Source organism: Natrix helvetica, assembly GCF_964273705.1.
Source record: "Natrix helvetica genome assembly, chromosome: 10".
Classification (NCBI taxonomy): domain Eukaryota; kingdom Metazoa; phylum Chordata; class Lepidosauria; order Squamata; family Natricidae; genus Natrix; species Natrix helvetica.
The window spans coordinates 4,541,255-4,568,323 of NC_138561.1; the positions used below are offsets into that span (position 1 = coordinate 4,541,255).

The 27,069-nt window shown below is 43.3% G+C and overlaps 1 protein-coding gene across 2 annotated transcripts; it reads right to left on the reverse strand.

Moving 5' to 3' along the window:
* Positions 1–27,069, reverse strand: CX3CL1 (C-X3-C motif chemokine ligand 1). Of its 2 annotated transcripts, none has more exons than XM_081963037.1 (3): positions 26,777–27,069; positions 3,740–3,860; positions 1–2,930 (listed from the first exon to the last, which is right to left on the reverse strand). In XM_081963037.1, exons 1-3 carry the CDS (start codon positions 26,853–26,855, stop codon positions 1,751–1,753), a joined length of 1,380 nt encoding a protein of 459 aa, XP_081819163.1. In that variant the 5' UTR covers positions 26,856–27,069; the 3' UTR covers positions 1–1,750. The 2 variants fall into 2 exon arrangements, with proteins under 2 accessions (XP_081819163.1, XP_081819164.1); XM_081963038.1 differs by lacking the exon at positions 26,777–27,069 and adding an exon at positions 8,156–8,451.

The window sequence follows — 27,069 nt, forward strand, 5'->3', positions numbered from 1 at the left end:
TTATTGTTTTTATTTTATTTTATTGTTTTTGAAAGATAATATAAAACAGATCTGATTTAAAGCAGATTTTCCAAACCCGCAGAGTTTAAAGTATCAAAAGTGCATTTTGAGAAAAGTGAAATAGCCTTTTTCTCTCCTTCCTTTTTCCTAATGGCAATTTTGATGTAATAACTTTCACTTCCTTCCCAGCCCTGATTGTTTCCTAAGCAGAAGAAGTCAAGGGTGCCTTCCCCCGAGCACCCACAGGATCTGCTCTCAGCTAATGAGGTCATGATCTAAAACAACTTTGGCAACTTTAAGCCTGGTGGACATCAAATCTGGCTGGGGGATTCTGGGAGTTGAAGTCCTCCAGGCTTAAAGTTGCCAAAGTTGGAGACCCCTGATCTAACAGACTCTTGCTGGACAACCAAAGACCAACCTAAGTACCTACCAAGAGGACTAAGAAAGACAGATGTTGGGGTCTGGGAGATGCTGCAGGGCACAACCTCTGGATTTATGCTCTTTTATCTCCAGCAGTGAAAGAAAATTCAACCACCCACTGGGTCAGTCTCCAAGGTAAACCTAGACGAGTAGTAGAGTCGGGTAGTGGGCACCAGAAGTAGTATTCAGCCAGTTCTGACAGATTCTGGAGAACCAGTAGCAGAAATTTTGAGTAGTTCAGAGAACCGGCAAATAGGCTGGCCCCGCCCCTGCTGCCTCCCAGCCTCCTAGCTGATCTACTTTTGTTGCCCTGAACAGGAGAACGGAGCTGGAAAGCAGGTTAGTGGGGTGGGGAGGGAATCGGGATTTTGTAATATCCTTCCCCCAGAAGTGGGGAATGGGGAGTTTGCAGTATCCTTCCCTCAGGAGTGGGGAGGGAATGGGTATTTTGCAGTATCCTTCCCCCAGGAGTGGGGAGGGAATGGGTATTTTGCAGTATCCTTCCCCCAGGAGTGGGGAGGGAATGGGGATTGTACAGTATCCTTCCACTGGAATGGGGAGGGAATGGGGATTTTGCAGTATCCTTCCACTGGAATGGGGAGGGAATGGGGATTTTGCAGTATCCTTCCCCCAGAAGTGGGGAGGGAATGGGGATTTTGCAGTATGGGGATGGGGAATGGGGATTTTGCAGTATCCTTCCCCTGGAGTGGGGTGGGAATGGGGATTGTACAGTATCCTTCTACTGGAATGGGGAGGGAATGGGGATTTTGCAGTATCCTTTCCCCAGGATGGGGAGGGTATGGGGATTTTGCAGTATCCTTTCCTTGCCATGCTCACCAAGCCACGCCCACCAAGCCACGCCCATAGAACTGTTAGTAAAAAAAAATGAATCCCACCACTGATGGGTACCTCTTTCATCTCAAACAGATAGATGTTCTCGGTCAGCCCTGCCCATCCTTATGGCTTATTTCAACATTGCAAACATCAATTACAATCAAACCGTACCGACAACCTATTGGGCATATTCAGCCCAAGAAGGGATAGTTCTCTTTTCTTCCAGTGAAACTTCTTGCTTTGGTATGGAGGCCTGCCTCCCACGCTGAAGACTGTCCTTGCTCCATAGTAGCCCAATGGGCTAAACATCTCAATAAGGCCAATGAGGAGTTGCTATGCTTTAGTGCAGCCTCTGACCAACAGCGGCAAACTGTCCGGACGTTGGCAGAGAAGAAGAGGGGGACCAGACAAGGACGCCCATCAGTTGTGCGACCAACGAGCTCATCCCTCTTGTAAAATAAGAGGGATTTTTTGCCAATCCAAAAAAATGGAGAGGTCACACAAGTTCCATGGGATATGACTCCTCCTGAGACTCACATGTGTAGTACATCACGCCTTGAACGTGCCTCTTAGGTGACCGTTTGGTACTCAGGTTACACTTAATGTAGACTAAGCCACCAACTACCAAAAGGACACAGAGGACACCCCCGATAGAAAGCACAGGGATAATGTAATTTTGTACCATGGATTGGGAACGGGGATTGCAAACTACAGTTCCTGGTGGGGTGTTTGGGTTGGGTATTGAAGTACTCTCAATAAAAGTTTCTTGCCGATAACCTGGAACTTGGAGAGTGTCTGAAGGTTTGGGGAAAGTTCTACCAGTTCCAGTAGATACAGGTGATTCTGTGGTGCCTCTTTCATGTTCTGCATCAATCACACCTCGAAACGGGACAGAACTGAGGCTGGTTCTACCAGAGGTGGACTGTGTGCTTGAAGGACTACTAGAGTGGGCAGGAAGTTGAGTTGTGGAACTCCCAGCTGGCTGCAGTTCATGGTCTGCACTAGAGGTGCTGAAAAACAAACGGTGTTGATTGGAAGTGTTGGAGACCTTGGTGGGTATCGTAATCGACGTCTTATCTTTTGTGACAAATTCCTGGAGAAGCTTGCTGACGGGAGAGTTCATGGAAGGACGGGTTGAAGGATTCGCAAGAGTTTCTGAAACGAACGCAGGACTTTTGGTACTTGTTTTGTCAGGTCCTGGAGGTGACCCCAATCGTTGGGTTGTTCCAGGGAAATCCTCCAGGCCTTTCTTCATTGGCGGGACGTGCTCCCCCAATCCTTTGCGCCCCTCAAGGGTTTCTGTCCCTATCTCGTAATTTGAAATCGAGTCAGGCTGAAGGGTGGATTTATCAGCAATAGTTTCTGGTTGAGGAGTCAACGATGCAGAAGAGGTGGTGGCCTCCATCCCAGACAACCCTCTTTCCACAAAAGGTTGTGTTTCTCCCGTGGTTCTCACAGGGAATGTGGTTGTCTTGTAGAGGGTTGTGCTAATTTTTTTCGTGGGCTGACCGTGGCCCTCAACCTCCAACTTAGCTTCTCCTGAATGTCTGTTAGCTACAGGGAGACTTTTTGTGGTGGGGCTGAATCTAGTCCTTGCATCTATGGCCTGCATAGCTTTCTTTACCCAGTCATCGTCTCCGTTGGCACAAAACAATCTGTTTTTCTTCGTTTTCAGTCTAGAAAAAAGGTAGGGGGGAAAAAACACTCAAGTAAGAATAGATGGGATCAATATTTTAGACATTCCAGGGCATGTTTAAATCCCACTGAATTCCAATTGAAGGTCTTTAATATTGAAGTATTGAGGAAAGACATTCCTATCCCATTGCCTGACTGTTGTATATAAGTCTGTGCTATTGCCCTCCCTCCCTTCCTTCCTTCCTTCCTTCCTTCCTTCCTTCCTTCCTATTACAATGCAGCATTGCAGGCTAACTCTGCCAACTGCCAGCAGTTAGATCCTGATGGCTCAAGGTTGACTCAGCCTTCCATCCTTCTGAGGTAGGTAAAATGAGGACCCAGATTGTTGGGGGCAAGAGGCTGACTCTATAAACTGCTTAGAGAGGGCTGTGAAGCACTGTGAAGTGGTACATAAGCCTAAGTGGTATTACTGTTGCCCATCCATCCATCCATCCATCCATCCATCCATTCATCCATCCATCCATAGTTTGCAGTGGTTAGAATGCAAGTATTGCAGGCTAACTCTGCTGACTGTCAGCAGTTCGATCCTGACCAGCGCAAGGTTGACTCAGGCTTCCATCCTTCTGAGGTGGGTAAAATGAGGAGCCAGATTGCTGGGGGCAAATAGGCTGACTCTGTAAACAGCTTAGAGAGGGCTGTAAAGCACCATGAAGCGGTATATAAGTCTAAGGGCTATTGCTATTCTATTCCTTCTTGAGCTCTGTGCAAAGGCTCTAAAAAACCAACACAGATTTTATGTCTGAGTCTTTGAATTGGAAAGAGAAAAATCTTGTGACAAAGGGGCACTTACATGATCGATGTCTTGCCTCTGCAGGTGCTGACTGTGTAGCTCTCTAGTATACTCAAAGGATATTCTCTCTGTAAATGGCCGAGGCATTCCATTTTGCAAGCTTTAGTAGTATCCGGTTCGCCTGGAGCAAAGAAGCAATCCAAAAAGGAATGAAAATCACCACCGATTCCATTTTTGCAAGAATAAAATCTCACAATTTGTTAAATTCATATAACACCACAAACTTTAAACCTGGATTAACACGAACAACTGCACTGGTTGCATAATATGAGCTAACCCAGTCTTTCTCAACCTTGGCAAATTTAAGATGTTCGGGAATCCTGGGAGTTGAGGTCCATCCCTTTTGAAGTTGCCTTCTGGGAGTTGAAGTCCACCCAATTTAATTTTGCATTCTGGGAATAGAACACTGCCATTATTAGTGTTGCCTTCTGGAAGTTGAAGTCTACCCATCTTAATTTTTCATTCTGGGAATTGAAGTCCACCTATTTTAATTTTGCATTCTGGGAATGGAACACTGCCATTTATTAGTGTTGCCATTCTGGGAGTTGAAATCTATCCATTTCTTTGGTTGGAAGAAATTACGGAGCAAAAAATAGAACTGAAACCAGAAGCATTCTGATTAGGACTATTTGACCCAAAAATGGAGAAACAATTTCAATACATACTACAATACTACACATACTCACCTCAGCTCAGATTGCTTTCGCACAAAACTGGAAAAAAATTAATACACCCGCAGAGGAAACAATAATTAGAAAAGTACTCAAATGTGCAGAGATGGACAAAATGACCATGGAGTTAAAAGAAAGAGAAGAATCGGATTTCTATAAAATATGGAATAGAATTTATAAGTGGCTAGAAAACAGAAGCCAAAACAGGAAATAGAGAATGTAAATATAATGGTGATATGAACAATTAATATTATTATAAGCGTTAGTACTACTGTGATTATATTATTGGACAAGGTAAAATCAATAGGAAGGCAATGCAGCATGGAGAACTATAAAGGCTAAACTTGAAAGCCGATACAGAAGGCTGTATAATTACTTTATAATGTTATGTGTTCTGACCCCCCCCCCCCTCTCTTCTCCATGCTTGTGAACAAGCCAAAACACAGGCTTGGCTGTTTGCCACTGTTTAATTGCAAGATAGCAAACCTTTTGGCTGAGGGCCAATATAATTCAAACTACAACAAAACAAACCAGATAGTCAAACACGGCTCTAAGACATCGACTTTCTTCACTGCTAATTTCGAACGGTTGTTTCCTGCAAATGTCCCCTCCGAACGCCTCACCTATAATCTCTTTTTGGGAGGGGCCAATCCACAACCCCCTGTGCTTAATCATCTTCTGTGAGTCTGCCTACGGAGTTGCTGCTTCTGTTTCTCAGCCCTTCTCAATCTAGCATCAGGGACTGACTGTCTTTGATCCTCCCCACTGCTCCATGCCTCAGGCACCTCCTGGTGGCCAACCACCCTCTCTGCTCCCTGCTCTGAGTCTGAACCCTGCACAGGGTCCTCCCCATCGTCCAGGGCAGACTCATATGGTCCCTCGCTATCCGAGTCCATCAGCAACTCAACCAGATACTGCGGGGCCACAACAGTTATGTATGTTTTGCTTTTTGCTTTTTTCTTGTTGTTTTTTTCTTTGTTTTTAAAGATTAAAATGTTCAATAAAAACTATTTTTTTTAAAAGAGAACTCTATCCATTTTAACATTGCATTCTGGGAGTTGAAGTCCGCCCATATTAAATTTGCTGAAGTTGACAAGCACTGCTCTAAAACCAAATTGCCTCTTAGAATTTTCACTGCGGTTTCATCCAACAGACTGAGACCTCTGGGTTTCCCCCCAACCCCAAAACTTCCCCCTTTCGAAAGTCCCATCCATTCAGGCTTGGTGGGGCGCATGTAGTATAAATTTATATATGGTACGACTTTATATATTTATGGAACCATATGTACATATCTTTATGTATATGTCTCTGTCTGTGTGTTTGCCTGTCTGTCCATCTATCAGCTCTTGGTCTCTCTTCTGTCTCTGCCTGCCTGCCTAATCTCTGTGTGTGTGTGTGTGTGTGTGTGTGTGTGTGTGTGTGTGTGTGTCAGGAGTGGATTCCTGCCAGTTCTAACCTCTTCTATAGAAGAGGTTTCACAAATCTACAGTGCCATTTAGAACCGTTCCAGCTTCCTCCCCCCCGCCCATCCGCACCACACTTCCCCCCCCCACACACACACATGTATCTATCAGGGGTGTGTTGCTGCCGGTGTTACTGCCAGTTCGGTGTGCTTGTGCAGTTGCCTGTGAATAGGTTTGTGCATGCGCAGAAGATTTAAAATGCCAAAAAAGCATGCCACGGCAACCAGGGAACCGTTTTGTGGATGTGGCAAGCCTGCCGTTTCTACTGGTTCAGTGAACCAGTTGCAATTTTCACTACCGGTTCGCCCAAACCGGTGTGAACCGGTTCCAATATGTATGTAAGGCATGCAGTGGCTCAGGGGTTAAGACGTTGAGCATGTCGATCAGAAAGGTTGGCAGTTTGGCGGTTCGAATCCCTAGCACCACGTAACGGAGTGAGCTCCCGTTCCTTCTCCCAGCTTCTGCCAACCTAGCAGTTTGAAAGCACCTAAATATGCAAGTAGAAAAATAGGGACCAACTTTGGGTGGGAAGGTCACAGCCTTCCGTGCACCTTCGGCGTTGAGTCATGCCGGCCACATGACCACAGAGACGTCTTTGGACAGCACTGGCTCTTCGGCTTTGAAACGGAGATGAGCACCGCCCCCTAGAGTCGGGAACGACTGGTACATATGTGCGAGGGGAACATTTACATTTACATACACACATACACAGAGTTTATTATTCTCAATATATTTATAGGTTAGTACTGTATACATATTTATGTTCTCTTATTATTTTAATATCTTTAAAGGTTTGTTATTTTTTAAAATGTCTTTATAAACTGCTTACAGGCCATTTTTTGTTTTCCATGTATTTATAGAACATTTTATTATCTCTAATATATTTAGCCATTATCTTTATATACCATTTGTTACTTTTAATGTACTGATATATTGATATACCATTTTTTAAAAGTTATTTAACACCTCCAGAGTCTTCTTAATATATTCATGCCCTGTTTGTTGTTTTTAATCTATGGATAGACTATCCTTTTTTTAAAGAAATATCTTTGGTAGACGGTTGCATCAAGAAGCCTCTGGTGTTACTATCTCCCTTTTCTAATCTGTCACAAGAACTCATAAAACTCAATATTCTTGCAAGCCCTTCATTCTTGGATCAAAGAAAGTCGATGACCTCTTGAGGCAATGAAATAACTCCTTTATCTCTCCGATACACCTTTCATCAGAGCTCATTGTCTCAGTCTGCCAGGCATACAATATCTTTATTCAATTTCAAAAAAAAAAAACCCAATAAAATACAAGTTAAAAAATGACTCCAGAAAAGCAAATACATTAAAAAGTGACCTCTGACTTTTTCCAATACAGAGACGCTAATAAAACATAACTTTTTTTCTAATTGAATCCGTACTTAAAAACCTTTAAAATGCTAATAAAAGTCGACGTTGAAAATAAGCGATGTTCATGTTTTTACATTTCATCTACTATATATTAATCTATCTGTATATAAATCACAACCTTATATTTAATTATTTCTCTAGTCAACTCAGATCTCATCCTCAAATTCCAAAGATCATTTTTCTCCTCTCTTTTTTTTTTGCAGGAAATCTAACCGCGGTCTCCAAGCTAAGGAAGGAGACCACTGCTTTACATTATTCTCAGGAACTGGCTGCAATTCAACATTTTATGGACACAGGCTCCCCACCCATCTGATGAACCCTGCAACTCAGAGTAGACGTCATGATAACTGAGTTGAGTTTATTGGCCTGACCACGGTTCGTAGTAACAATAAATTAGTAAGCCTATGAAAGAACGTAATAAATAGAGTACAACATTAGAAGAAAAATGATTACAGCAAGGTGAAGTCAAAGCTGCAACCAAGAACTTACATTTTTCTTTCTACGTTTAAAACGACAACAGAGTAGCAGGTTGGTTCTGATAGTTGGACACATGTCCTCAAGAAGACAGGTCAATATTTCAAGAACTCTTGAGTTTGCTTACTATCATTGGGTCCTGATCTCATTGTAAATGGGGAAGTGGAGATGAAATCCAGAAATTGTAAGGTGGAGAAACATGACACTAAATTCTTTGTAACACTGAAACAAAAGTCTTCTAGAAGACCTCACAACCAACAATGACACACAGGTGGACCTTTGTCATAGTTTTGGCATGTGACTAGCTTTATGTGGTACAATAACACAGCACAGAGAGCCTTAAAGACAATTAACAGTGGTTTATTTACATCTATATACAGGCAAACACATGCAGAAGATAAAATCCCTTACCATTCACTACGGACACAAGGAGAGAACTGAATACACGCTGAGAAGAAGAAAAAACACCCTCTAATAGCCACTTATATAGAGACTTGTGTGCCCCCCTCCATCAGAGTCTTAAAAGGGTTATACCATAGCTGCAATGAATCAACCTTATTTCATCAGCCTAGTCTTCAGCTTACAAACTACAGCTTACAGTCTTACATCAGCTGGCAGCTATTAAATCCTCAGGACCTCGACTTATGACCAAAATGGAGCCCAAAATGTATGACATTTGTGACGTGAGTTTTGCCCCATTTTACGACTTTGCCTGCCACAGTTGCTAAATGAATCATTGTGGTCCTTAACTAACTCGGTCGTTAAGCGAATCCAGTTTCCCCAATGACTTAGTTTGTCAGAAGGTCGCACGAGTGGATCACAGGACCCCTCTGGACACTGCGACTGTCATAAATATGAAACCAGTCAGCAAGCCCCTGAATTTTGATCACGGGGATGTCAGTGTGAAAAACGGTCATAAGTCCCTTTCTTCAGGGTGGTTGTAACTTTGAATGGTCACTAAATGAACTGTTGTAACTTGAGGACTTCCTGTAGTAGGAGGTTCCACAGATCCTGTGAGCTCGGGATTAGGTGTCTGTTTTCTGTTACAAACCTAACTTTGCCAAGGGCAACGTGACTTTAGCAACTAGGTGTCATAGGCCATCATCCAGGGATCTCTCTGGGATCCCTCTAGATCAGGGGTGTCCAAACTTGGCAACTTTAAGACTTGTGGACTTCAACTCCCAGAATTCTGGGAGTTGAAGTCCACAAGTCTTAAAGTTGCCAAGTTTGGACACCCCTGCTCTAGATTCAACACCAGAATTCTCCAGCCAGGAAAGGAACATCTTTTTCTATTTTTTGTTCTCTATATACTGTACAATTATAGGTATACATTCACATAATTATTATTCTTTTTTACATTCGCCATTCTTATACATTTATTATTCCATTTACAGGGTTATAACATACAATTTGGGTTGCTTTGTTTACGATCCCTCGCCTGTTTTGATACCACCTTCTTTTCCCTTTCTTTTCTCCCTCCTTCCTTTCACTACTTCCTTCCTTCCTCTCTCCTTTCCCTTCCTTCTTCCCTTACCTTTCGCCTACTCCTCTTTTCCTCTTCCCCTTCATGCCCTCTCTCCTTCTCTCCTTCTCCCTTCCATCCTCTTCCTCTCCTCTCCTCTCTTCCTTTATTTTTCTATTGTTGTAGGTGTCTCTTCTAGCTCTTAATTTTTATTTCCTTGGGGTGGTATTTCCGCAGACCCAAAAATAATTGAATATCATTTCTTACAATACAATACAATAGCAGAGTTGGAAGGGACCTTGGAGGTCTTCTAGTCCAACCCCCTGCCTAGGCAGGAAACCCTATACCGTTTCAGACAAATGGCTATCACATCTTCTTAAAGAGTTCCAGTGTTGGGGCATTCACAACTTCTGGAGGCAAGATGTTCCACTGATTCATTGTTCTACTGTAACTGTCAGGAAATTTCTCCTCAGTTCTAAGTTGCTTCTCTCCTTGATTAGTTTCCACCCATTGCTTCTTGTTCTACCCTCAGGTGTCTTGGAAAACAGTTTGACTCCCTCTTCTTTGTGGCAACCCCTGAGATATTGGAAGACTGCTACCATGTCTCCCCTAGTCCTTCTTTCTCTTAAGCTAAACATACCCAGTTCCTGCAACCGTTCTTCACATGTTTTAGTCTCCAGTCCCCTAATCATCTTTGTTGCTCTTCTCTGCACTCTTTCTAGAGTCTCCACATCTTTTCTACATCGTGGTGACCAAAACTGAATGCAGGATTCCAAGTGTGGCATTTCTTGTTCCTTTTCCTTCTCAAATCTATCCTGATTGTGGTTCTACCCCCCACCCTTTGTATCTTACTTTTGAATATATACTTTTATATTATTATTTTCTTCCCTATTTCCCCCCCTCTTCCCCCCCTCTCCATCATTCAGGTCGTGGTTATGCCAAAGGTGCTTTTTTTTTTTTAAGAGGATACTGGATTTTCTGCTTTTTCTTTGAAGACGTTTCGCTCCTCATCCAAGAAGCTTCCTTCAGCTCTGACTAAACCAATTGCTGTAAACCAAGGACTACCTGTAGGTATTTCATTCTGAACAGATGTCAATTCCCAACGTCTGGAACTGATCAGCTGAGGAGCAAGGAGAGGCTTCCCTTCCTCAAAATCTCTAAATTGCAAACATTCCAAGAATTGCGCGCATCTTATCTGCATCTGGTTTCCTCTCCACAGTAGTCACCAGAAGCTTATCGCCTGTTTTGTAATATTTAAGTTTTCTCATAACTCTGCAGCTTCAGCATTCCAAACAGACGAAGTCCACAGTCAGGTCGCAAAAAAAAACCCAGGGGAGACACCTTTGCAGCTTTTCAAGAAATCCCAGCATTCACTTCCTTTGGGTTATTATTTTGCATCGGTGTGAGAACTGCTTCATTGTGAAAGCGGAGGATAGTTGGAGTCAGTTTTTTCCCCCAGGAACCTTGCAACCTTCATATTAAACTCTACCCATGTTTCTCAGCCTTGGCCACTTGAAATGTGTGGATTTTAATTCCCAGAATTCCCTAGCCAGCAGGTTGGTTGGAGAATTCTGGGAGTTGATGTCCTCGTGTGATATTAATTTAGGATTAAATTACTTTCCCAGATTCTCCCCCATCTCTACTGTTTCAAAGACATCTTCATATGTGTCATTTCTGGATCTAAAGTTTGATCCAAAAATCAGTGGAGCTTTGCCAGCTGGGGGATTTGGGGAGTTGAAGTCCTGGAGCTTCCCTAGCTGGGGAATTCTGGGAGTTGAAGTCCTGGAGCTTCCCTAGCTAGGGCATTCTGGGAGTTGAAGTCCTGGAGCTTTCCTAGCTAGGGCATTCTGGGAGTTGAAGTCCTGGAGCTTTCCTAGCTGGGGCATTCTGGGAGTTGAAGTCCTGGAGCTTCCCTAGCTGGGGAATTCTGGGAGTTGAAGTCCTGGAGCTTCCCTAGCTAGGGCATTCTGGGAGTTGAAGTCCTGGAGCTTTCCTAGCTGGGGTATTCTGGGAGTTGAAGTCCTGGAGCTTCCCTAGCTGGGGAATTCTGGGAGTTGAAGTCCTGGAGCTTTCCTAGCTAGGGCATTCTGGGAGTTGAAGTCCTGGAGCTTTCCTAGCTAGGGCATTCTGGGAGTTGAAGTCCTGAAGCTTTGGCCAGCTGGGGGATTCTGGGAGTTGAAGTCCTCATGTCTTCAAATTGCTGAGGTTAAAAATCACCGATAGAGAATCAAACTCATTTTCCACAATTTTTTCCACATCTCTAATGTTTCCAAGACATTTACAGAGGTGTGATCTGTAGATCTCAAAATGTGATCTAAACATCTGGTAAACTTTGCCTGTTGGGGAATTCTGGGGGTTGAAATTCAAACATTTTCATGTTACCAAGATTGAGAAACACTGATAAATGGTGTTTTTCGGAATCCGATACAATCTGATGGTTTTATGGGATCCTGTCAAGGGAAAGGATAGGCAACCAGAAACAGCTTCGACCCCCCCATGGTTGCAGCCACCTCCGTAACTTTTTTGACACCCCTCCTCCGGATGCTACTTACATAAACAGGGGGATAAGAGCAATGGGACTTTTGTTGAGGAATTTGGAAAAGCTCCAAGGAATTAGGAGTCTGAGTAGATCAATTTCTCTGATATAAATCAGATGGTACAATTGATTACATAAATGACTTTCAAAAACAGAATGGGCCTGAGAGAAATGTCTCTCTCTTCCCCCCTCTCTGCCACTTTCTTTCTCTCTCGTTCTCATTCTCTCTCTCTCTTTCTCTCTCTTTCACTTTTTCTCTCTCTTTCTTTCTCTCCCACTTCCCCTCTCTCTCCCCCCTCTCTCTGTCACTTTCTCTCTCACACTTTCTCTCTTTCTCTCTCTCTCTGTCGCTCTCTTTTTCTCTCTCTTCCTCTTTCACTTTCTCTCTCTCTCTTTTTCTCTCTCTTCCTCTTTCTCTTTCACTTTCTCTCTCTCTCTTTTTCTCTCTTTCTCTCTTTCTCTCTCATACTCTCCTTCTCTCTCTCTCTCACACACACACACACACACAGAGACGCACACACACATTGTTTTCCTCAAGAGACTGGAGATCGTTCCTCTTTTTTTAAAAAAAGGACTTGCCTTGTTTGCCAGGGGAATAAATTATGGACACAGGCATTTCAGTTCAATTCAGGAGAAAAACATTGGCTTAGCTTCAAAGTGCCAGATGTAAACTGCCAGTTGCATTTCTCCCCCCCCCCCTCTATAAAACCAGAAGGACCCTTGGGATGGATCGTGTGGATGGAATTCTTGAATTCTTTCCTTTCAAACTGTCCTTGGTTGCAAATACACCCTCTCCCCCTGCTGCTAAATGCCCCTCCAGATAAACAGCCCTGAAAGGGTTTCCCACCCAGAGCCAAAAGGAATGACAGATGGGATCACTTGTGCCAGAAGATGCTGGGATTGCACAATCCTGCCTTTATTTGAACGCTCAGAGCGCCTTTGTGAATTGCTGCTGTATCTTGGAGGAGCAGCCGTGTGATGGGTGAAGCAAGAGTCTGTTGGTCTTAACACATCCACACAATTAGGGCAGTGACTTCTGAAGCTGTTCATACCAGCTCCTCCGTGGATCTCGCCTGCCGAACCATAATAAACAGCCGTATTGAAAAGCACACGCCTGGGGCTGTTGGGATGACACTCATCTCTAGGTAAAAAAATCAGCTAGATGTCATTGGTGCATCCCTGAGCAGGCAATTTTAGCAGGTTTTGGCAATCTCCAGATGAAAGATACTCTACTTCAGGACAAACTGGAAAAACTCCCGCTTTTTGTGTGTCTCCGGGAGTGAATCACACCTTTCCCCTTTTTGGCCTTTTGCACACACATGCCTAGGGGGTGTCACCTACACAATCTCTGTTTCACAGTCTTTAAAATCAGTGTGACTTGCAGATTTGCTCACGATCCGGATGGATCTATTCTTGGAATGGATTACAAATTTTGGCAGTTACAATGTGTGAAGGGTGACCCCGCCCCCCGTACTCATAGTATTCATTTACACAAATAATTCAATATTACATAATAGTAATTTGTCAGCATATAAATTCAGATAATAATTTCAATCAAGTTATATCAAACCGATTTCCTTGTTCATTTTTGTGATCTGAGTTTTCTTGGTATTGCCCCTTCTCCCCCCGGCAGCAGGGCTCCGGCCCCTCCCGTGTCTTGTATGTCTGGTGTAGGATCATCAGGTTTATCTAGAAGTGCTTTATTTTTTTCCATAAAGGCCTGAGCCTCTATGGTTGTATTGATTCTAACTCTTGTATCCTCCCAGAATATTAACATACCTTCAGGCATCAACCATCTAAACCACACCCCCTTCTGGTAAAGCTTCTTCGCTAATTGCGAATAATTTTTTCTTTTCTCTCTCACTTTCTTGGGGATCTGTTTCAGAATGGTTATTTCTCTATCTTGATATTTCAACACTTGCCCTCTTTGCGCACTCCAGATGGATCTATTCTTGACAGACTGAAACACTGAGCCCTCTCTAACAAAATGAAATAAACTGAACAAGGAGAGATTCAACCTTGAAATAAGGAGGAATTTTCTGACAGTGAGAATAATCGACTCATGGAACAGAAGTTGCCTTCAGAAGTTGTGGGAGCTTCATCACTGGAGGCTTTCAAGAAGAGAGTGGACTGCCATCTGTCAGAAATGGTGTGGGGTCTCCTGCTTGGGTGGGGGGTTGGACTAGATGACCTACAAGGTTCCTTCCAACTCTTGTTTAATCTATTTATCAATGTAAAGGAAAGTAAAATCTTACACTTAAGACAAAAAAAACCAAAAGGACACATATAGACTGGGTGAAACCAGGCTTAATAGCAGTGACTGTGAGAGGGATTTTGGAGTCTTAGTGGACAACCAGCTAAATAGGAGCCAGCCGTGTGCAGCGGCAGCCAAAAAAGCCAATGCAATCCTAAATTGCATTAACAGAGGGATACAATCAAGATCAAGGGAGGTACTAATACCACTCTATAAAGCCTTAGTAAGACCACACCTAGAGTACTGCATCCAGTTTTGGTCACCACACTGTAAAAAAGATGTTGAGACTCTAGAAAGAGAGAAGAGAAGAGCAACCAGGATGATTAGGGGACTGGAGGCAAAAACATATGAAGAACAGTTACAGGAACTGAACATGGCTAGTCTAGTGAAGAGAAGGACCAGGTGAGACATGATAGCAGTCTTCCAATATTTGAGGGGCTGCCACAGAGAGGAGGGGGTCAAGCTATTTCCAAGACACCAGAAAGCCAGACAAAAAATAATGGATAGAAATTGAACAAGGAGAGATTCAACCTGGAAATAAGGAGGAATTTTCTGACAGTGAGAACAATCGACCCATAGAACAGAAATTGCTTTCAGAGGTTGTGGGAGCTTCATCACTGGAGGCTTTCAAGAAGAGATTGGACTGCCATCTCTGTCAGAAATGGTATAAGGTCTCCAGTTGGGCAGGCAGTTGGACTAGATGACCTACAAGGTCCCTTCCAACTCTGTTAATCTGTTAAATTTATCCCTGCGGAAGGCAAAACTGCAGAAGTGATCTTTAATCAGGGAAGGTGCCAAGAATCAAAAGATGTAGCTGTTAATCAGTAGAAGCAATATCGTTCAAAGCCCAGAATATGATAATATCAGACAGAACATAATTTTTAACACCAGTCTTTTCAAAGCGCAGGATAATATAAAGCAAATTACAGCCTTTTACTCAGAGAAGGTGGCCAGGGATCAAAAGATTTAGCTGTTAATCAGTAAAAAACGATATCATTTTAGTATCTCAAGGCCTAGAGTGGGATACCAGCTGAGACAGAATGGATTATTGTCAGTCTTTTCAAAGTACTGAGTAATATAAACGAAGAAGCAGAAGAATTTAGTCCCTTTGTTTGGAGACTATCCCTTTACTGAGAGAAAGCCATTTTCTAAGCTATTTGGCCTCGTATCTGGAAACGTATCAAGATAGCAAAGACTTGAAAAAGTTTTCAGGCATTGGAGAATAAGCTGAAAAATCCTTACCTAACTCTCGAATTACAGAGTTAGGCTTGCTTTGCAGAAATGCAATGCAACATTTCTTTCTTGCATGCCTCTGAGTGCTGTTGGCTTCCTAGGGGTTGCATATCCCTTGAGGGGAAGAATTTAAAAAGTCAAGATGTTGCCATGAACACATGATCGCTTCCCTTTTCATTGTGGATCACAGAAGTGATGATATAAAAGGAGGGCAGAGACAGCCTAATATCTTGACTTTTCTTTTATATAATCCACCTCCTTGAAGGACAATTCAAATTACGAAGTCCAAGCAGCAGGCAGTCAAACAATTCAATCACAAAAGAACTACGTATCCTGGGTTTTTGACAGCTGTTTTCAGCCATTACAGAAAAAAAAACCTTAAGAATCCAGAAGAACAGCCAAGCTTCATAACCACATCTCTACAAAATGTTGGATAACAGTGTACCTTGATCTATTCTATACCTTGATCATCTATTGCAGCAGAACCTGTTGGATCTGATCAAAGAACTTCTGGTCAGGTGCTCTCAAGAAGCAGATGGAGACCTCTCTCTCTCTCTCCCCCGAGTCCCCCCCCCCACCATTGTCCCTCTGGAAGGAGGATTTTGGAGACACGCTGCCCCCAACTCAGAGATAACATTCAGTTTTCAAGACTGATAGCTCTCCAAAGGTCTGCCCTTCATCACCAATGGACCTCTTCAATCCTCTTTGAACGTTATCAAAGCTATCGGCTGCTATCACCAGGTCCTCTGATAATGAATCCCACAGGTGAAGTCTACAGACGTTACTACTGAGTTAAAAAACAGATATAACAGCCCATGTTTGCGCTGTGCGTCTATTATATTTTTGTAAATACCCCACAAGAACATCTCAAGTATGAGAGAAGAACTGCCGAGGCATGTTTAGCATAAATATTTTATGGCAGTCCTTAAAATAAGGAAGCCAATCTTTTAGAAATATTTATGCAGATAAACTAACGACCCCAATTGAGCCCAAAATGTCTGTTGTTAAGTGAGACATTTGTTAAGTGAGTTGTGCCCCATTTTACAACCTTTCTTGCCACATTAGTTAGCGGGTAAGTTGGTCATTAAAGTGAATGTAGCTTCCCCATTAACTTTGCTTGTCAGAAGGTCGCAAAAGGCGATCACAGGACCTAGCTGGACGCCAATGTTTCATGATGAAACTATGTGATTGGGCTATTCAGGAGAAATTCAATTCACAATCCGTTGGCTCAGTGGTGGTCAGTGATTGAAACACGTAAGGGAATATCGCTCCCGCCCCCTTGAGTCTGAAAGCAGGTCCATAAGTGGAAGCCATAGACATTTTGGTGAAGTACTGACATTTAGTACTGTAAGGAGCCCCCGACAGCTCCTGAGTGAAGGAGTGGAACGTCTGCCAGTTTGAACTGAGGTAACGGAATGTGAGGCAACTGGCAGGTGGAACAGAGTTCTTTTCAGGTGGGGAGGGGGAGTAGAACTCCTCAGCATCAGAGCATGTTGATTACTGTATAAGAAACACTAATGATTGGATGGTCATTTCGAAAAATCCTTTCTTAGTGAGCACCTAGAAGCCAAGAGGAATATACGTGCCAAATTTCAAGTTTGTAGACTTTACGGTTGTGGAGATTTCATGATGAGTGAGTGGTATTTGCCTTTTATATTTATATAAATATATTAGATAGATGATAGATAGATAGATAGATAGATAGATAGATAGATAGATAGATAGATAGATAGATAGATAGATGATAGATAGATAGATAGATAGATAGATAGATAGATAGATAGATAGATAGATAGATAGATAGATAGATAGATAGATAGATAGATAGATGTGTGTGTGTGTGTGTGTGTGTGTGTGTGTGTGTAAGCCCAGGTTCAAATCCCAGTAAGGGTATGGCTAGCTGATGAGAGCTAAATAGCTTGAAATAGATCTATACTAGTCTCCCTTTATTTATTTATCAGCACAAATACAACACAAACATAGCAAAGGCAACATTAAAAATAAAAATATGATTTTCTGCCTGGATGATTTTCTGTAATGTCAAGATGGCAAAACCAACAAAGCCAACTTGCAATCACACAGTTGTGGTTGTCATCTTGACTTTAAATTTATTCTGCAGATGCTCCTGGTTTAAAACATGTGATTACTAGCACAGCAATCAACAGGTTTTCCTAATCTGATGGAATCCACCTCATAAAAGCTGTTACTCAGAAGGCAAGTATGATTAGGCTTTCCCCCCCCCCCCCAAGTTCCCACTTTGTTGTTATCTTTCTGACAAACGTTGGAATATTCGGGATCCATTTCAACAACCATAATCAGTGCGATAATCTAATGCAGTGTTTCTCAAACAAGCAGAGCTGGCTGGGGGATTCTGGGAGTTGAAGTCCACAGGACTTAAAGTCACCAAGTTTGAGAAACACTGATCTAATGGAAGAACGCTTCAAGCCCGTTTTCTCTATTATGCCATCTGCATGATATTAACATTAGACTGCCAGTGAAATTCCCATTGTTGCACAATCACGCCATGTGCCCACTTGATCCACCAGTCTTTCATTTGCTCGGTATGGGATTCAGATGTTAGCAATTAAACATTACAGGGCTTAACTCATTGTAGCAAATAACTAGAATGCTGCAACTACTGAGGCTAGAATACTGCACTACTTCTATGCAGGAGAGACAGCAGGAACGGAGGAAGCCAATAAAGGGGAATAGATGTCACTCAGTGTTGAAATGAGGAATCCTTGGTGCTCTCTGAGGTTTGTGGTTTTCTTGGAGACATCTCTTTGTCCACTTAAGCAGCGGCATCAGTGCTAGAAGGAAGGGAGGAGGAGAAGGAGCAGGAGGACAATGACTGCGGGGTCCTTTGTGATCTCTGAGCTTGGTGGTTTTCTTGCAGACATCTCATTGTTCAACTAGGTAGCATCATCAGCGCTAGAAGGGAGTGGGGTTTGTGAGGAGGAGGAGGAGGAGGAGGAGGAGGAGGAGGAGGAGGAGGAGGAGGAGGAGGAGGAGGAGGAGGAGGGAGAGGACTGCGGGCTCTTGAAGTTCAACCCTCAGCTACTGATAATCCCTTCCATTAGAAAATCATTCCGTTAGCTAAACATCCTTGCTTCTAAGAAACATTCCTGGGCTTTGCATTCCCCCCCCCACTTCCCTGTTCTGGATTTCCTGCTCAAGGAAGCCAACAAGCTAAAAGCTCTAAGTTTACATTTTGTTAGGGAGGAAAAGAAAAGCCAATGCAATCCTAAACTGCATTAACAGAGGGATACAATCAAGATCAAGGAAGGTACTGATACCACTCTATAAAGCCTTAATAAAACCACACCTAGAGTACTGCATCCAGTTTTGATCACCACACTATAAAAAAGATGTTGAAACTCTAGAAAGAGTGCAGAGAAGAGCAACCAGGATGATTAGGGATGGCTAAAACATGACGAACGGTTGCAGGAACTGAGCATGGCTAGTCTAGGTAAGAGAAGGACCAGGGGAGACAGAATAGCAGTCTTCCAATATTTGAGGGGCTGCCATAGAGAGGAAGGGGTCAAGCTATTTTCCAAGGCACCTGAAGGCCAGACAAGGAATAATGGATGGAAACTGACCAAGGAGAGATTCAACCTGGAAATAAGGAGGAATTTTCTGACAGTGAGAGCAATCAACCATTGGAACATAAGTTGCCTTTAGATGTTGTGGGAGCTTCATCACTGGAGGCTTTCAAGAAGAGACTGGACAGACACTTTCTGGAATGGTATAGGGTCTCCTGCTTGGGAGGGGGTGGGACTAGACTTAAAAAGCTAAACAGTGAAAGGGGAAGACAAGGGACGGACACTTTCCCTCCTCCTTCTAAAATCAGTCCTTCCTGGAATGAATGGAGAAGGGAGGGGAGGCTAAGCCAACTCTGCCACTCAAATCCATCCACTTACTTAAAAAAAAGATGTCAATAGCTACAGAAGAGACCAAAACATAAATAAATAAAATAAAATAACAAAATAAACCCAGCACTGCCTTTTTAGTGTCCCCTCTCAGTTGGCTGCCCCAGAAGCCCTCAAAGTCCATTCTTATTAAGGTTTGCCTGAGCATTTTCAAAAGCAACTTTTTCCAAGTTGGTATCCTTTAAAGGTATAAAAGGTGTGCTCCACATCAACCCTGAGGAGCATGGGAATGGTAGTCCAATCTACCTAAGTAGTGGGGGGAGTTGGACTAGACCTCCAAGGTCCCTTTGAACTCTGTTATTCTGTAGTCCTGTACAGGTAGTCTTCACCTTACAACCACAATTCAATCCAAAATTCCCAGCACAAGAGTTCTGCTGTTAAGTGAGTTTTGCCCCATTTCCTTGGGTTGTTGTTTTTTTTTGCCACAGTTGTTTAGCAAATCACTGCAGCTGTTAAGCGAATCATGCAGTCATTAAACAAATCCAGCTTCCCCCATGGACTTTGCTTGTAGGAAGATAACTGTGAAGGTTAAAGCTCTACCTTAGAAACTTAGAATAGCAGAATTGGAAGGGACCTTGGAAGTCTTCTAGTCCAACCCCATTTAGGCAGGAAACCCTATACCGTTTCAGACAAATGATTATCCAAGTCTCTTCTTAAAACTTCCAGTGTTGGAGCATTTACAACTTCTGGAGACAAATTTTTCCACTGATTTAATTGCTCTCACTGTCAGGAAATTTCTCCTTAATTCTAGATTGCTTCTTTCCTTGGTTAGTTTCCTTCCATTGTTTTTCATTCTGTCCTCAGGTGCTTTGGAGAATAGGTTGACCTCCTCTTCTTTGTGGCAACCCCTGAGATATTGGATGACTGCTATCATGTCTCCCCTAGTCCTTCTTTTCATTCAACTAGACATACCCAGTTCCTGCAAATGTTCTTCATATGTTTTAGCCTCCAGTCCCCTAATCCGCTTTGTGACCAAAACTGAATGCAGTTCTCTAAGTGGGGCCTTACCAAGGCTTTATAAAGTGGTATTAACCCTTCATGTAATCTTAATTCTATCCCTCTTTTGATACAGCCTTGGCTTTTTTGGCAGCTGCAGCACACGGCTGGCTCCTATTTAAATAATCACCAAGGTTATCAACGATGATCAAATGATCTCAGGATGGTTCAACAGACTTAAATACATGCCAGTTGCCAGCATCCGAATTTTGGTCATAAGTGCAATAGTCATAAGTGTGAAAAACGGTCGTAGGTCCAGTGCCTTTGTTACTTGGAATGGTCACTAAACAAATGGCCGTACGTCGAGCACTATCTGTAATTCTGTGTGAAAGATCAGAACGGCTGCCTGTGGTCAAATGCTCCCCTGTCCGAGCCATTGGTTAGGCAAAGGTGTGGCTGTAGACAGGTATGTCTACAGCCCCTTTGCAGCTACCGGTGTCTTTTCCAGGGTCTCCCACCTGGCTAACAGAAGGAAAGATTTCTCTGTTTTTCCTTCGGTCTGGTCTGCAAAGCCTGTTGCACCCCCAGAGCCAAAGGCAGTTTTGCATCGAAGGCGTCCCACATCTCTATTCCATTGCAACATCAAGGGGCGATGTTTGAAAAGAATCTCAACCATGCTCTACATGTTTAAAACCAGCGCAAAAGCAAAATAAAATAAAATAAAATAAAATACAGGACAAAAATACATACATGGTTGGAAAAAATGTTAAAGCAACATATTGATTTGAAACCAGAAATATTTTGGTTGGGCATTTTAACGGATAAGCACAATAAGGGGAATGCATATCTGATTTTACATGTACTGACTGTAGCCAGAATTGTATTTGCACAACAATGGAAAAGCGAAGAGATCCCAACAGATGAAAATGTGATTTAAAAAAATACTAGAATGTGCTGAGATGGACAGGCTAACACTTATAATTAAGGAAAAGAAAGAGACTGAACACTTTTTGACCTGGGATTTATTTTATCAATGGTTAGCTGACAAAGACAGTTAGAAACAGTGGAAATATAAGGGAAGAACCAATGATCACAATGGAAGTATGTTAAAATGGATAAGCAAATATTATTATACTATTATTGTCATTGTCATTATAGAACCAGTACTAATGTAATGAACGTTGTGGTAAATAGTTTTGAAGGAGTATATGAATCAATGTGAATCAATATTGGCTATTTGCTTTTATTATGAATTGAATATGTTACTATATAATTGTTACTGATTAAACCAATATTTGCTGTTTGCTTCCGATATGATATACTGCTAGAAATCATTTATTAAGAATTAAGCTTTCTCATTGGCTTCTGCGTATACTATTGTATACTGTCATAAATTAGTTGTTTTCTAGCCTAGCAAATTGTAACCTTAATACTGAATGGCATTACTGCAGATGTTATCTCACCACTGTATCTCGCTTTTATTCTTGGCTTCAAAGCTAGGCACATTCTTGAAAACGTAGAAGAAATTGTTACACGGGAATATTAGGTTGCATAGATAAAAGAACCAAACTAGGGAGTTTTCTTGGCTCATAAATCCTTAAAGCATTGTGCCGAAAAACAACTTGGCAAAGGGGGTCTGCCACCCCCTACTCAAGGCTATAGGAATTCTCCATAGATAAGGTAGACAGAGACAGGAGTTTGAACAAAAGAACGCCTTAAAGATCAGGTTGGTAACGACTCTTTGTCTCTGATTGGATAAACTTTGTTTCTATCTGCCTAAAATGTATATAATACTCTGAGCTTCTCTTGCAGGGGGTGGCTATTCCTTACGTGCATTTATTTGTATGTTTTGGATATAGTTTTGTCACTCAGCTTTTGCTATGGCCATCAATGAAAGCTGATATTTTTTGCATATTCGTCCCGAGTCTCACTCTCTTGGGCATGTCAGGGGCTCAGGGAAACTGCTGGAATCTTACAGTTTGATTACTATTTCCTAAAACTATTTGCACCCAGGCAACACACTGTTTTACTGAAAATGGTATTTTTATATGTTATAAAATAAAATAAAAACTTTATGGGGAAAAAAAACACGTTTAAAACCAGCCCAGCTGCAAATCCCTGGACAGAACAAGGCAATGGCTGCAATTTCTCAAGCCGGCCCATTGGAAGCCAGGAAACAGATCAATGCCAAGATTTGGGGGAGAACAGAGGCTTCTGGTTGGTCTTTCAGCCAAACCACCGAAGGGATCCAGTTGTTTTGTTTACATCGGGCCACAGCAACAGCTGGAGGAAGAACTGTTTACTTCTAAAGGCGCCTAATATTTCAAGAAAAATCTGACAATTACAGCCCACCGATGCAGGGTACCACTGCTTACACACCTGGGGTTCCCAGTAAAAGTTTAGCGGGTGGAAGGGAGACCACGAGGAAATCACAGGATTGCAGGCCAGCAGCCCATAGAATGGGAGGAAATCCAATCAGCCTGCTCAGAAAAAATAAAATAAAAACCAAAATGGGAAAACCACTCCCAGGGGTTCCAGAGGAAAGTTCATCGGAAAGAGGAGAGAAGGTGCTGCCAGGTGCTATCTGATGCGAATCTACAAGGCCAGGTGGCTGAAGGTGTGGCAAAGTTTTGTGCCAAGAGCAACAAGATTCTGCTTTGGGGGAATTTCCAAGCAGCGCCAGCCACTGGGCAGGCTGCCACTTAGTTTCTTCCAAGTATTCTGGGATGACAAATATCTCCAGAAAGGGAATGAAAGGACAGGGGGGAACCAGCTGCCCAGACCTATCTCGTTTTTTTCAGCTCTCCCCACCCAGAGCCAGGCAGCACAAGGGATTCTGTCAAGCTGTGAGGCTGCCTGGGGCTGTGTTGTTTTGGGCGCAGGTATTGGTGTGACAGCCACTCCCTAGACTGTTACAGGGGGTCCTCGACATACGGCCACAAATTGAGCCCAAAATTTCCATGGCTAAGCGAGACATTTGTCAAGGGAGTGTTGTCCCATTTTGCCCCACTTTCTTGCCACCGTTGTTAAGCGAATCTCGGCAGGTGTTAAGCTAGTCACACGGTTGTTAAGTGAATCTTGCCTCCCCATTGACTTGGCTGGTCGGAAGGTCGCAAAAGGGGATCGCGTGACCGCCCCCCCTCCCCCCCGGGACACTACAACCGTCATAAATATGAATCAGTTGCCAAATGTCTCAAGTTTCATGACCCTGGGGATGCTGCAATGGTCGTTAAAGTGTAAAAAACAATCACCAGTCCCTCTTTTCTGTACTGTCGTCACTTCAAACGGTCACTAAGCGAACCATCGTAAGTCATGGACTATCTGTATTTCTTAAGCTTGGCAAGATGAAGTTGGGTGGACCTCAGTTCTCAGGATCCCCCAACCAGCATGCTTTAAGATGGATAGAACTACACCTCCCAGAATTCCCAGCCAGTCTGCTTTAAGATGGATAGAACTATGCCGTCCAGAATTCCCAGCCAGCCTGCTTTAAGATGTATAGAACTACACCTCCCAGAATTCCCAGCCAGTCTGCTTTAAGATGGATAGAACTATGCCTCCCAGAATCCCCAGCCAGCCTGCTTTACAATATATGTGGACTTCAACTCCCAGAATTCCTTCAGGCAGCTTGCTTTAAGATCCAGTCTACACATCTTCAATTGGCAAAGTTGAGAAACGGTGTCCTAATATCTGGAATCAAGAAGCAATCGGAGAACCAAACCAGGCCCGAAGAGAATAGTTAGTAGTAAGATTGTTATTGTGACGTAACTAATTAAATAATAACGAAATGAGAGTACATTGTTAATTGTAGAAAAAAAAGTGGAAAGAAATGCTCTCTATGCTTAAAATAAATTCGATAATGTATGCTGTTTATCGCAAAATATACCAATGGAGGAAAATAAGAAATGAAAATTTGGTGTAACTTTGAAGGGGCAATGGAAGATATTGTTGATGTATTAAGAAATAATAACCATCAAGATGAAAAATAATGGAAGAGAATAATTTGGAGGAAAGTGACAACGAAACTATGATGTAAAATGGACTATGTCAGGGGTGTCCAAACTTGGGAACTTTAAGACTTGTGGACTTCAACTCCCAGAATTCCCCAGTCAGCTGGCTGGGGAATTCTGGGAGTTGAAGTCCACAAGTCTTAAAGTTGCCAAGTTTGGACACCCCTGGACTATGTAAATGAGAGGATGTAAAAAAAAAAGCCCTGAAAACTATTTATTCCTATAATATGTATATTTTGTATTAAAAAAATTAAAAAGTGACCGGAGAACCAAGCAACGCCCGATTCAGGGCGTTGCCTACTTCACACCCCAATTCTAGTATCTGAACATGTGCAAAGTGTAAGCAAGAGAAACGTCCCCTTGCCTTAGTTCAGGGCTCCCATACTATACTCCCATACAGCTATCGAGCAGCAATTTCTTTCTTTCCTTCTCTCTGTTTGTCTATTTTCATTAGAAAATTCAACAATCCTCCCAGCTCATTTGGCTTATCAGAGGAAAAGGGAAAAGGGGGCTGCTTGCCATTTTTATTTTATGTAACAAAACTGCTGCTTCTGGCTGGATCATGCTTCTCCAAAGCTTAACAGAGTTGGAAGGGACCTTGTGGGTCATCTAGTCCAACCCCCCAGCCCAAGCAGGAGACCCTACACCATTCCTGAGAGTTGGCAGTCCAGTCTCTTCTTGAAAGCTTCCAGGGATGAAGCTCCCACAACCTCTGAAGGCAACTTCTGTTCCATGGGTTGATTGTTCTCACTGTCAGAAGGTTCCTCCTTATTCCCAGGTTGAATCTCTCCTTGATCAATTTCCATCCATTATTCCTTGTCTGGCCTTCAGGTGGAAAATAGTTTGACCCCCTCCTCTCTGTGGCAGCCCCTCAAATATTGGAAGACTGCCATCATGTCTCCCCCAGTCCTTCTCTTCACTAGACCAGCGATGCCTTAGTAGACATAATTATTGAATGTGAAGTCCATCCCAGGGACCGTATTATTCATCTCATATTCGCTGTAACCTCTTGATTCTTCCCATCCCTGCTGTCCATATTTTTTATATACACATGGAAGGAGCTGATATTTGCCCACAAGGCTCATTGAGGCGTTTTGTGGGGGGCTTTTGAGTCCATCGTGACAACTGGCAAATGCTCAGAGAAGTCCCTGCAGCTTTCCTGGCAAAGTTCCTCAGACGTGGTTTGCCATTGCCTCCTTCCTAGGGCTGAGACAGAGTTACTGGCTCAAAGTCAGGGTGAAACCAGGCTTAATAGCAGTGACTGTGAGAGGGATCTCGGAGTCTTAGTGGACAACCAGCTAAATAGGAGCCAGCAGTGTGCAGTGGCAGCCAAAAAAGCCAATGCAATCCTAAATTGCATTAAGAGAGGGATACAATCAAGATTAAGGGAGATACTTATATCACTCTATAAAGCTCTAGTAAGACCACACTTAGAGTACTGCATCCTGTTTTGGTTACCACACTATAAAGAAGATGTTGAGACTCTAGAAAGAGTGCAGGGAAGAGCAACCAAGATGATGAGGGAACCGGAGGCTAAAACATACGATGAACGGTTGCAGGAATTGGGCATGGCTAGTCTAGTGAAGAGAAGGACCGGGGAGACATGATAGCAGTCTTCCGATATTTGAGGGGCTGCCACAGAGAGGAGGGGGGTTAAGCTATTTTCCAAGGCACTCAAAGGCCAGACAAGGAATAATGGATGGAAATTGATCAAGGAGAAATAAGGAGAAATAAGGAGAAATTTTCTGACAGTGAGAGCAATCCACACCAATGGAACAGAAGTTGCCTTCAGAAGTTGTGGGAGCTTCATCACTGGAGGCTTTCAAGAAGAGACTGGACTGACATCTGTCAGAAATGGCGTAGGGTCTCCTGCTTGAGTGGGGGGTTGAACTAGATGACCTATAAGGTCCCTTCCAACTCTTAAGAGACCTTATAGGTCATCTAGTTCAACCCCAACCTTAAGAGAAAGCGGAGCCTTCTCCTTTTGCCCACCGCCTGTGGGTGCAATTACATGAATAATAACAGAGAAATCCAGGAAGACTTGGGAAAGGAAGGTTGCAATAGGCGGTGAAAGAAAGTGAAACGTAATAGGGACTTTTTTGCTCTTTAGGTGAGCAATTTCAATTGAACCTGAATTTATTCTGCTGGGGGACAAGGACAAGCTTTACAGAAGAGAAAAACAGGAGATTTCTACTTTCACACGTTGTATTTTTTTAAAAAAACTCGAGAACTATAAAAGCCAAATATGTAAGCAGATAAAGAAGGCTGCAAAGCTATTTTATACTGTTAGGTGTGTCTTTTTTTCTGTATTTGTTGTTGTTTTTTCTGTTTTTAAAGGTTAAAATGTTTAATAAAAACTATTTTTTTTAAACTAACCCAAGCCACCAAATCGGGTCAGCCGAAGCCTAAAGGCTGCATTTTCACGACCCCGGGGTTAGTTCGGATGGCTATCGTAGCAGGCTGCGGGAACCTAGCCTGTCGGAACCCTTTCTGGTTCGACGCCACGTGTGAACCCCGTTCCTATCCAGGTCCAGCGGGCTGTGCGGACGCAAACCCGGGTTTGGGTCCGAGGAGCGCGGCGCTTCCCACAGTCTCTCCCCGACGGCTGCTAGGTTGGGGACAACACCCCCCCACCCCCAATGCAACGCCCCCCTACCCCCCAAATCCAGCCTCACCTGCTACCGCCGGGATGGGCCACTCGCAAGCGACCGTCAGCGCCAGCAGCGCCAGCAGGCTCCGCGCGGCATCAGGCATGGTACAGCCGTCCTCGGGGCACCCTGAGGGCACCCAGACGAGCCACGGTCGCCTTCAGCCGGCGCGGCGTCCGGGCTTCTCCCGGAGATCTGCCTCCGTTGCTGTTCGCTGCTACAGGTTGGAAACTCCGCGCGGCTCCGGGTTGGGTTTTCCGCATGACGTCACGGGGGGGCGTGTGGGACAGGCCCCCTCCCTCCCCCTCTTTCCAGGGATC